Below are 12,443 nucleotides of genomic sequence, written 5' to 3' on the forward strand. Positions count from 1 at the left end.
AGCAGCATCTTTCTGTGGTCTAAGCATCTCTCCAACTTACACTACCATCATCTGACAGAGGCTGTAGAGAGAATAAAAATACTGTTAAATAAAAATGGGTTTATGTGACAACAAAATAGCCTCAGCAGAACATTAGCGTTCTGAGGCTGTCCTTGCAAGATCGCATAGGACAGTGTATGTGGCACAGTGCAGAGCAATAGTAAGAAGGAAGTGTCTGGCAAGAAGGAACCTCTGTTGACAGTGTCTGTATACATTAATGCTTGATGGAGGTGAAGGAGAGGAGAAGGATTCAGAGAAGATTTCCTTCAGGTGGTGCTGTACTTCTGATGAAACAAGACCTCCGCAAACTCAGTAGGAAAGCAGGATGTCAGAAAACTTAAGTGATAAGTAGGTGTTAACAAATTTAATATCCTCAGAAGATTTTCCTCCTCTGGGTCATATATTACAAAGAGGTACTGCACTCCAACCCTACCATGGATTTTTTTTGAATGTAAAATAATCTTGGATTTGTGGCTGACAATCAAACTTGGAAGCTAAAGCCTGTATACACACAAAAGAGGACTGTACGCTTTCCCATCAATGTGTCCTACAACAGAAATGAAAAGCCATACTGTGGGGTGAGTAAGTGATTCAGCCCTCCTTCGATTTTCCTCTTTTGAACATCAATGCAGGTTCCACCTGAATGACAGAGTCTTGTTCTGTGGGAAGTAGATGGTGTTATTTCACTTTATGCTCAGGTTATCAGACAGACACTGACTGCATTTTAATGAATATATACTTTATGTATTAAAATAAGCTGTTTGCCACTTAGGAAAATGCAATTTCTAAAAAAAAAAAACCAACAGTGACAGAACATTTCTACTTTATGATCTACTTAGTAATAATTCAACAGTTTGCTTCCATGTCTCTCAGTTTTCAGCAAAATCTGTGCTAGAAAATGTAAATTTACAGATTGGAAATAAGGATTGTATTCTTTCTTCTTATTTCTATTTTTATTTAACCTACTGGCACTGATGGTTCAGTCTTTCAGTCTTGATTTTTCCTTCCATTTTTCTTGTTAGTGGTAGACATAGAACAAATAGACTGACTCAGCAGTCGTGTCTGTGGATGCATCTTTTTCTTTTTTTGCTGCTTCTTTCTCTTTTGTTCCCTTAGAAATACTTTGCTTGACTCAGCTCTTCATTTGTTGACTAGTTTGTCTCAAACAAGCTCCCCTTCCTTCAGGTACAGTGCCCTGTCCTTCTGTCCCTTCTTCTCTGACTCTGAGAACAGTTTAAGAGATGAAGAGTCCAAGTCTCCACATGAGAAGAGGATCTCCTTTCTGTTGCCAAAGCTGGCAACAATGTCCTGGCAGTGGAGTAAAAATTCTCAAGCAGCTGACTTAAGCTTCTTTTCATTATCCACATCTAATGTGATGCTTATTCGTTATAATCTCCACTTTTGTTTTATTTCTAGGGTGATTTTTGATAAATACTGAAGGTTTCCAGGGGTTTTCATAACCGGTTCATTGCTCCATCATACCTATACAAGGTACCACTCAACATTGCTGTGTCAATCAAAGGGCTCTTTATTGCAAGATTCAGATCTTATTAATTCCTGTACAGCACAAGAAGCCATGGGTATCTCTTTTCAGTGGAGATATAGTTAAAAGACACATAATTACTGCCAGAAAATATTTCAAGGAAACATTACTGTTTCAGCATGTGATGCTTGTTTACAGGTAATATTCTGAGCTGTCTTCTAGGCTCCCCTAAGATTAATATCAAAACAGTTCACCAGTGCAAAGATGCCTCTGTTTTTCAGCTGAGCATCTCATATCTTTGCACTTTAACACAGCATTGAAAACTTTTTTGCTAATGCTTTAAACCTAATCATAGGTTTGAATATAAATAATTTGTATGCATTGAGGTCAGTACAAATCTGATAAAATCCTCACTAAAGAAAAGAACATCTGATTAAATCATATTGAACCTGCTTATTGTAGGCATTGCAAAGTGTTCACTCAGCAAGAAACTTTTTATTTCTGTAGATTTTCTAATGGAAAGGTTTTTGCTCTTACATCCTTACCAATAAACCTCTCTGGATATACTAGAAGAGCTCTTTGAGAGGACAAACTTAGTCTTGGAATGAGCCACTTTTCTTATTTATTCTGACAGAAAGAATTTTTGTCCCCGGAACATAAGGATTGTCATGACCAGCAATAGCTGCCAAAATTCACGCCTACTGTAACAACGGTATTCTTCCAAATGGAGAAATATTAAGTTTCTATGCTAAGGCAGTTCTTTTGTAATGCATTGGGGAGATAGATAGTTGATGCAGCATGAAGGAAAACCCAGCCTATGATTGTGTGGTACTTTTTGCAGGAATACATCCACTAGTCACAGCATCACAGCCATACTATTTGCATAACAACATTCTGACTATCCAAATTCATACTTTCATGACAATTATATAAGAGGGATTCTTAGTATTATTTTTTTTTCTGCTGCTAAACAGCCACCACATTTCAGTGTTGGTGAAATAGTTCTACATATCGTTCTCTTTCTTTTTAAATGAAAGTGCTTTGGGCTCTCTCTAGCTGAAAGATGGCATAGAAGTGCAAATGATCCTTAGCTATGTAACTCAGAATTACCTTTGCATTTTATTCTTGATCTTTATATAAAGCAATCCTGCAAAACAGAGGCATTAAGCTTGCTCATATAACTGACATGCTTTTGGGGAAAATGAACAGATAAAACTGCCAACTGCTACATGAATATAATCCAATGAATGCTCATGCTGAACTCCTGAATCCCCTTTTTTTTTGACAAAACAGTTTAATTATTATAAGTTTAGAAAACAAAACCCAGAAAATTCATATCCTAAAGTCTGAGTGAATGTATTTCTTTCAAGTTTCTTTCCCCTCCCCAGTTTTATTAACACAGACATTTATGGGACTGTTAGCAGTTTGCTCCCCATCCCCATTCGGGTTGCTGCCACCATTAGGATTCAAACAGCAATCAGACAAGATTTGAACAAAACCAAAACTCTGAACTGAAAGGGCAAGAATAAAGGGCTTATTATGCTTTTATTTTGTTATTTAGCCATGACCAGCAATACTATCTCCAATGCTTCCAGATCCCCCATCTTGCTGTCACTACTCAAATGTCAGAAAGGATTTTGATAAATACTCTCCCATTTACACACTGCTTAGCACTATGGCAAAACCACTGCTAAGGCTGGTTGCCTGCAAGGGCTGCTACTAGAACTATGATACTGGTCAGTACAACTAGTTCACCACCTTTCCCGTGGCAGCAATCAAATACTCCATCAGATGTAGATGTTTAAATGGAGAGATATTTTGATAAAGATTTAAAAGTAATGCCCTTAACTACAGTACAGCTAAGGATCACAGCAGTTTTTGCTTGTGCTTCTTATAGAAAAGCAAGCAAGTAGTAGGCACTCTGAGGAGGGACTGCAGGGCAGAGGCACCAGCAAACCAAACCACTTTAGGGTTTGCCCACCTGAAAATGGAGAGAGGATGTAGATGGGTGGAATGTATAAGTACAATCCAAATGTAAATACTAGTTTAAATACCTCTCATCTTGCAATAAATGTATCATGACATCCCCAGTACCCACAGTTGCTCAAGCCTCTTGTTTCAGGGCTAAAGATAGCTCTGCTGTTAACATGAGACAAAATACTGGTGGAATTGTTTTACTCCAGAAGAGGCTGGGTACTGAAGAGCAAGCTTTATGTCCTCCCACCACCAGCTCCTTCGGGAAGATCCTTTACCATGAGCATTATCTCATATTCTTACTACGAGATTCAATGGGACCTCAGCATCTCTATGGCAGTTCTGTAAACACAGCACTGCCTCTGGGGTATGACCACTATGGCCTGTACTCTGTGTGCTGCTAATGCAAGTCAAGCAAGCCTAGGTTTATGTATTTAGAAATACCAGACTTTTATTTTCATGACAAAAGCTGAAAGATTCAAACAGCTGAAGTCTCTTTACAGCTTTACAGCTGAGTAAATAAGCTTTTTAGCATTGCAAAGACTTGCTCAGTTTTCTGCCAGGCCAGACCTGACTGATGCCCACCTCCCTTCCAACCCCACTCTCCTTTGCACAAGGATTGCTGTTGCTTTGTCAAGAGAAAACAGTATTGCTGCTGAATTTCTAACCCTTAAAATCATTTGTGCTGCTTATGGTATGCAAATGAGCTTCATGGGACTGTGATGTCTTCAGAGAATCATAGAACGGTTTGGGCTGGAAGGGATCTTAGAGATCATCCAGTTCCAACCCCCTAGCATGGGCAGGGACACCTTCCGCTAGACCAGGTTGCTCCAAGCCCCATCCAGCCTGGCCTTGAAATCTTCCCAGTATTCAAGGCAGTGACAGAATCCCAAGGTATGTTGCTCAGGATCTGAAAGAAATCCTAATTCTGCTCCTAATGCAAAGAAAAAAAAAAATAGGAAAAAGCCCAAAATAAGTGGGCTCTTGATGTGAACACTAGCAGGCAAAGATCAGCACCTTTCCACTCTGTTTCTAGAAAAGCTCTTTTATGCAGCTGCACAGTGCAAAAGGGCTGGGTATGCATCTTTGCCAAAGACCATGCAGTTTAGTGACAGTCTCAGCTGATGAGACACTCAAGACCTGATCTAGTGCATTGGAGAAACATGGAAAAGGATGCAGAAGCAGCAGGTAGTTACCTAACACTACCAAGTCTCAGTAAAAAAAAAAAAATGTCAAGCTGAGACATTTTGGCAGGCTTTCTGAATACCTAATAGGAAATGCTTGTGTAAACCAGGCTGGAAGCAAGGTTAGTAAACCCACAGCAGAATAAAAAGGAACCCACCAAACTTTAGAAGCAGGAATTTTAGCTCAAAGCCCCTTAGATCATATCTGACCATAGGGTGCCATAATTAGTCCTACTGATTGTGTCCATTCACGTCCAGTATTTTATATATGGCAACTAAACAAAAGTGCTCCTGCCCGAGCCAGAATAACTAAATATTTAACTTACTGGAAGAGCGACTGCGTGAGAGTGTTTGTACCTATGGAGTTGCTATGACGCTTAAATAAACACTTACTGCTTCCTCACAGCTGCAGAAACTAAAGGGAGCGAAACCCCAAGAAGGTCTGGCTGGCCCGCTTTACCACGGGATCACAATCTCGTATGTTTCCTCAAATCACCAGACCACGTTGACTGCAAAGGCAAATGCGGGAGCTTTTTCACACATCAGGCAGACGCGTTTGCGCTCAAGGGCTACAGGCAGCAGCACCATCGGCGATGGTGGGAGAAGCGGTGCGGTGTCCTCCTCCCTCTCCCTGCGGAACGCGCAGCTTCGGCCTCCCCCGGGATTGTTACTTCTCCATCCCCGCTTGTCGTTATTTCGCTATTAACCTCCCCCGTCCCCTCTCTCGCCCGTCCGAAGGGGCGGAAGCGGCAGACGGAGGGAGGGAAGGCAGGGCGGGCGCAAAGCAGAAAGCGCGACGCAAAGGACGGGCCGCCCCCGGCCCCCGAGTGCGCGGTTGGGCGGCAGGTCCCGGTGGGCCGCCCCCCGGAGCGGAGCCGGCACCAGGAGGCGGCAGTCCCAGCTGCACGCCTGATCAGCCCGGGGGCGGCGGCGAGGGGCAGCCATCGCCCCAACAGCCAGCGTGATCGTTCTGACCACCGCACCGCTGGGGCAGTTGCTGGAGGAGCGGCGCGCCTCGGCACTGCTCTCTCTGCGCTGCGGTGCTGCGGCCGGCTGCGAGCGGGTCAGAGGCGCCGGGACCTGGCGGGTCAAGAGAGAGCGCCCCGGCCGCCCCACCGCCACCACTACCACTACAGGTGGGCTCCCGGCTGCCGCCTCAGTAGCTCCCCCTGCCCGCCGCTCGGGTTCCCCACCTCAGCGGCGGCAGGAGGGGCCGCAGCGCGTCCCGCCCTGCCGTGCCGGTGGCGGGCGGCGCTGCAGAGGGCGGGGCGGCCGGCGGGCGGCGCGGGCTGGCTCCCGGCGGGCGGCGCTGCTGCGTTGCCCTGGGAGGCGCCGCGGGCCGGGCGCTGAGCTGCGGGCTCGGGGGTGTGAGCGGCCGGGCAGGGCGCCCCCAGGATGCTGCGGTTCCTGCGCAGGACCTTTGGCCGGCGGTCGATGCAGCGCTACGGGCGAGGAGCCGGGCGCGGAGGGCTCGGCGGCGAGGGGGACGAGCGGGACGGGGGGCTGCGGGGAGCAGCCGCCGTCGGCTCGGGAGGCTTCCCCTCCTCGCCGCACCCCGGAGGGGTCGCGCACAGCGCCGGAGCCCCCGTCCACATCCCAGCGGCCGGCGGCAATAAGCTGGTGCTGCAGTGCCGCGTCCTTCTCCTGGACGGGACCGAAGTCAGCGTGGAGCTGCCGGTGAGTAACGTGCGCTCTCCTCCCCAGCTTGCGGAACGGCGCTTGCATCTCCCCTCTCCCCTCCTCCGCATCGTCCCCCCCCTTCCTGGTGACAGGCACCTGCGAGTGCCCCCCGCCGGCTGCACAACACGCGCCGTTCTCCGGGGAAGCCTCGCTAGTTTCTTCTTCTCCTCCGCGGGCGTCCTGGCCCGCCTGTCTGCACCTGCTCCCAGGTGCGCGCCTAGTCTCCCCGCCATGACCGCCGCTCTGCTCGCCCCCCCCTTCCTGCCGGCTAAAGCTGCCTGCCTCCCTCTTCCTTTTCCCCAGAGCGAGCGTGGAGGTGGGCACCTGCTCTCCTCCCCCTCCGCAGCCAGTAAACAGCCCCCTGCGGCGATGCCTTCAGCGGTGCCGCTCCGGGAGGGATCGCCCCTGTGGTGCGGGCGCTACCTGTGTGCGTCCCTGACTGGGGAAGAGGGGATTGCCCGCATATCCCGCTCGGCGGCACCGCCGGCCTTGGGGGGTGCCGGGGACGGGTACTGAGAAGGAGCGGTGCCTTTAGCTTCCACAGCCGGCTGTGGCGGCCCCAGCCCCGCAGCACTTGTGGCGCCGGCGGGGAGAGCGCAGCGGGGCGAGGCCAGCTGTGAGGCGAGACCGCGCTGAGCCCACCGCGGCAGGGGGCGGCCGGGGCGCCGCCTCTTCGTCTCTTCTTTCTCTCCAGCCCCTCTGCCGGTGGGAAGAGAGAGGGGCTGGCCGGGGGGGCTGCGGCGAAGAGCCGCACTTCCATCGGCCTGCGGGGTGCCCGGGGTGCTGCCCCTGTCCCGGGCAGGTGTCCTCCCCGTGAGAGGAGGGCCGCACGAGTGCAGCGCCGCGGTCCCGGGTAACCCCTGCTGCTCTGGGGCGGCCGGGCCGTCAGCGCCTCAGGCGGCGGGGGGCCGGGTCCGCGGTCCGGGCGGGTGCGCGAATGGTGCCGGTGCTGAACTTTTCCCCCTCCTGCTGCCCTGCTGGAGGAATGAGGAAGGGCCGGTGCCGGCCTGCTTGGTGAACTTGGGCCGCATTTGTAGGTGTGTTGGCATCCCCGGAGCCCGTTGTGTATCCTCTTGTCTCTCTCACAGGAAGTTGCACGGTGTATATTACTAATATGCAAGTGTTTGCGTTGTGCCAGACATTCATTCGCCACAGCTGCTAAATACTTGATACGCGTCCTTTCTTTCTGACTCTTCCACTCCCTCTTGAAAACCACGCTTCCCGTGAAATAGGATGGAAGTTTATCATAATTAAAAAACGCGTAATCTTCTTTCCATTCCAACCCAAATAATCACCAGCCATTAAGGCTGGTCTGCAAAAACAGCTGGAGAAACTTACTAATAATGAGCATCACAGTCTAATGAATTCCAAGTTAATTTATTCTCCAGTAGTGTAAAGGAGATAGCTGTTTTTGTTATAGCACTTTTTGAATCTTGTTAGGTGCCTTTCATATTAATAATTGTGTATATTGGCATCATTTCACTAAAACGGGATTTGGCAACCCTGTGATTTCTGTTTAAAAGAAACTGAAAAGATGGAGTAAGACTCTTACAAGTGAATGTAGAAGTATGTGAATAGAGCCATCTAGAGATGCTTGCTGTAGAATTATCTGGCCTCTCTTACCTTACAGACTAGACTGTGCATTTACAGGTACTGGAGATGCTAGTATGTTTCCTCTCATCACATCTCCTTTGTAACTTGCTGCAGTCCTTCTAACATCCTGGCACAAATAATTTTCTTAAAATGACATGATGGATGCTATCAGCATGCTAAGGATTTGCTTATAGAAGTCTTTGTAGGTAAGTTCACTAAATATTTTGCTTGAGGTTATGCTCCTTCTTATTTATCAAGAGTTCAGCTTTTGCTGTAGAGCCTGTTTAAGATTATCTGTGGTTCTGAAGCACCAGAAAATGAGGTGATGGCAGTCTTTGTAGTCCTTGAGGGTTGAAAGTAGATGAGAGCATCTGCTTGGTCTTGCTTGAATTTGACCTCCAAATGAAGCCTAAGCTGCCAGTGTTTGCAGAGTGTTAGCTGCACATGTGGTGGCTGTAGTTCATTTGTCTGAAGATGGGGTAAGAAGTTGGTATTTTTTTTTCCACTGAAATATCTAGACTGGTGGAGGGCTCTGTAGCACGTAATAGCTGTTAATATTTTCAGGATTAAATACTGTTCTGTTGAATTACATATCTGTTCTTCATGCTTTTTCCCTTTCTTTCACAGAAAGTAACACCCACACTGAGAGTCAGAAAAACTGAAAGAGGCGTTGCACCATTTATAGCAGTTCATCAGTAAAGTTTCTCTGAGCTTTGCAGCTCTAGATTTTATGGCCTGGAACAGAACGTGCTTCAAATGCTCTGAAGTGGTGTTACAGGACCAGTTAAGCTGAATGAATCAAGTAGCATCTTTTCCATTAAAAAATAAATAGTGTATGATGGTTTCTCTCCATTTCAGCTCAAATCTTACAGAAAGGGAGGGAATGTGAGCTTCATCAGCAGTGAGCAGTTTACCCATGAAGTAAAGTATGGAGATAATTGCAGAGGACTTTACTGTGCTGCTGATTGTGTGTGCAAGCACTTTTCAGGAGATACTGGCATCTGTAAAATGTGCTCTTTTTACTACCCACTGACATTACATCCAGGTTGTCTTACCAGTGGAAAAAGGAACTTGATGATACTAGGACATGATACTCTTGAAACTGCAACTTTTTAGGCTGCTATCTAGCACTTCATTTAGTAGTCATTGAAAAGGTTATTAGATTTCAAAGACTACAGGGTCTGTTTGTTTGGAAGAGTGACAGAAAAGATGAGACTGATGGAAAAATGTGTAGGAAGAAAACCCACGTTTTAGGCGTTTTTGTTGTCCTGTTTTGTTTTATTAAGCATTCAAGTAAAGCTAAATCCTTGGAACTTTTGCCCAGGTTAAATGTAGCATGCTCTGCCACAGTGTTTTCTTATATGGCTGATGGTGGTGTTGGAAAAATAAATCCTACATCAGTAAGTTGGTAGCTGTGTTTGGGGCTAACATTTTCATTTGTAAGATAAGTGTCTGTATTGGAAACTGCACATCTAGTATGCTCTTGTCTGCTCATGCTGATAACAGAAATAAAGATCTACCCTTCTAATCTATCTTCCCTTCTAAGGAATCCTTCCTTAGCTTGTTCTTCCTTAGCCTGCATAGCAGTATCGTGACCACTGTCACCTTTCTTCTCTATTTGCCTTTCCATGCCCACTTCCTTCTGGGGATATGTACTTCATTCGTTTTACTGTACGTCCTCTGCCCCCAGACTACCCCATCTGCTAGCCTGCTGTCCTGCAGAGCTTTCACTTGTAGGTGTACTCTGGTTTCCCTAAACTTGTTTTCCGTCCAGCTGTCCCTTTACAAATGTCAGCATAAAATTATTCTGAGCACTGTAGATACCCGTGGACAGTGGTTTCTATACTCAGCTTCTTGCATGAAATTTCAAAGATTGCTTAATGACTGATGCTTTTTTTGTTCACTCATAAGGCAAGAATTGTGTACTTTGAAAGTATCCTTTCTAAAAGGGATAATGCACTGGATGGCTTTTTAAACCCATGAGCTCCTCAGGGCCCTGTTATTGAATGTGAGATGCTATTAAGGTTGGATCTGTTGTGTAGGAGTGAATGGCAGTTGACCGGTTCTGTTGCTGTGGGGTGATTTCCCATGGGATGGGGAGCATAAATGGTGCCATTACTTCCTCTTGACGTGATGTCACATGTCTGCACATTTAAAATCTGGTTATAAAAATTGATGCAAGGAGAAGAATACTTGCATTGCAAGCCATCCTTTCCTCCCTCTCACACAGATATCCATGTATGTCTTTTTACCACTGAGAACCTATTCAGTATCTTTTTATGTTGCATCCTCACTTACATAGGAGGCTGTTACTTGTTTAGGGTTTGTAACTCAGCTGTAGGTAGATGGAAGGCCACTTGCTCACTGCTGTCAAAGTGATGCTGCCTCTGTTTTCTGGAGGATTCATAACTTTAATGAAAGACAAACTGGTTATGGGCGATGCTGTCTACTTACATAAAGAATGCAGGGAAAGATCATTGACATTTACGAAGCGATGATGATGCTTGCTACTTAATACGTAAATGGAACAGACTATAGATGGCTTTCAGATGAGGCCCAAAAGTCAAATCTTTGTTGACTTTCAGACATGGTTGTTGGCATTTCTAAAACTGGAGTCTCTGATTTTTAATTCAGTGCATCTTATGAAAGCTTAAAGGGAGGATATGAAAGATGGCTATTTAGTGGGAGTATCCAGAACAGCAGGAATTAATGTCCCTTTTCTTAATGCCACTGAAAACAGTATTCTGTGCTAAGGTGGGGGAAGGCAGGAGGGGAATGAACACAGGTAAGGTGTTCCTGGGTTTGTGTAATGTAAGTGGGATAAAAAGGAGCAATGGTAAGCTTACTCTATTGGGAAATCCTCATCCTGCGAAGCAAATACAGATTACCTTACATTTTCTGTGACGTGAAGCTACAGCAGTCAATGTGTTGCTTGTTATAAATACTCTTTTCTAAAAATCTCCTTGCTCTGATAAATTTCTGTGCTATTATGAATGTCATTGCAAAGACCTGTGTGATGTATTCAAAGAGTGATGTTTAATGATTAAACTAATGAACAAGTAAACTATAACTGTTCAAATCTATGAATTGTTTTCAGATGGATAGCTTTTGTGCTATTTCTTTGCCTTCCTTTTGGTGTATTTTTTTTTAATAATTGTTTCAGCTGCTATGGAAACCCTTCAGGATAGGGATAGTAAATATTCTTCCCTACTCTTTTCTCATCTCTGGTCTTCTTTTTGTTGTATTTTTTTCTCGTTGGAGTAACATGAAAATAAAAAAAAAATTGTTATCTGGCCTCTATGCTTACATCAAAGGTAAATGAAAAATTAACTCTTGAGTAGTCATCTCCATCTTACAATTATTGGTTAATGTATTTTATTTGATAAAGTTATAAATATTGGGAGAGAAGTACAACTCATTTTTTTCTCTCTTTTACATCACACATGACTTCCTAATAGCATTTCAGGAATATTAGCTCTAGAGAAATGCACTAATACATATGTAGACGCCTGGATTCAAGTAATTCTCTGGAGCCTCCTAATTGAGGAGTTAACTTCCACCCAGATAGATAAATTCCATGAGATGGAGAACAAGACTTTTTATTAATTTTTAAAGCTTTTGTCACTTACAAAATTGATAATATGCCTTCTTTTTGCAGAAACTACCTTTCAACAACATGAAATTAGAGTTCTTGCTGGAAAGCGTTAAAAGCATATTTGCAGCAATGGAAATGCCTCTTATGCCAGTGAAGTCCTGTGGGCACTAGCACCTGTAGTCCGCTTCATAACAGATCAAGCTCCATTTTTAGAAGGGGTTGGGTATTTTTGCTTCTGCAGCTCATGTTGAAATGCTTTTTCATTACCTTGCAGCTCAGATCAAGTAACTGCAGCTACAACTCAAATGTCTTGTCTTCTGGCAGTAGCCTTTAATTATGTTATCTATGTACATTGATGCATTGCTATGAAGAGTATTCATAGTAGAATCACATATAGAATCAGGGACATACACAGCCCCAGAGAAATAGGAATGAGATGGGGTATGCACTTGTGACCCCACCTGTGCTTCAGAAATGTAGTGCTAGGTTCCTAAGAGAGAAGAGGGGAATTTTAGTCCCTTCATGTACTCACGAAACATCCCAAATAAATCTACAGCAGATAAGACATTTCAACACTACGTTGTACAAGAGGGAGACAATGGACAGTGTTTTGTTTTGGCATATATTAGTTCCATTAGTTATTTATGGAAACCAAAACCATTTCTTAGTGCAATATACAGATTGACAGGGTAACAGGACTAGGACTGCTGCTACAGAGAGTTGACAACCAGTGAGGGGGAGAAAGCCAATGATGGCTGTAGTATATAGCAAAGACAAAAGTATCAGCACCTGGCTCTAATTCTCTGATGGAGAACTTATGTGTCTGAAGAGATGAGGAGAAGGTAAGGTTGTTGGATGCATTCTTTTGGAAGCCTTTTTACAATGGACTAGAATA

General features: G+C 45.2%; 1 protein-coding gene across 1 annotated transcript in view; it reads left to right on the forward strand.

Moving 5' to 3' along the window:
* The first annotated feature begins 5,957 nt into the window (after positions 1–5,957).
* LOC130606548 (band 4.1-like protein 4B) overlaps positions 5,958–12,443 on the forward strand; it is an 83,208-nt gene continuing 76,722 nt past the window's right edge. Inside the window, exon 1 of the mRNA XM_057423011.1 lies at positions 5,958–6,357. Coding sequence (XP_057278994.1) covers positions 6,076–6,357 — 282 coding nt within the window. The 5' untranslated portion in view covers positions 5,958–6,075. The remainder of the gene's footprint in view (positions 6,358–12,443) is intronic.

This window comes from Pezoporus wallicus, unplaced genomic scaffold, assembly GCF_028554395.1.
Source record: "Pezoporus wallicus isolate ANWC-B61680 ecotype Strahan unplaced genomic scaffold, APGP_CSIRO_Pwel_v1 contig_749, whole genome shotgun sequence".
Lineage (NCBI taxonomy): Eukaryota > Metazoa > Chordata > Aves > Psittaciformes > Psittacidae > Pezoporus > Pezoporus wallicus.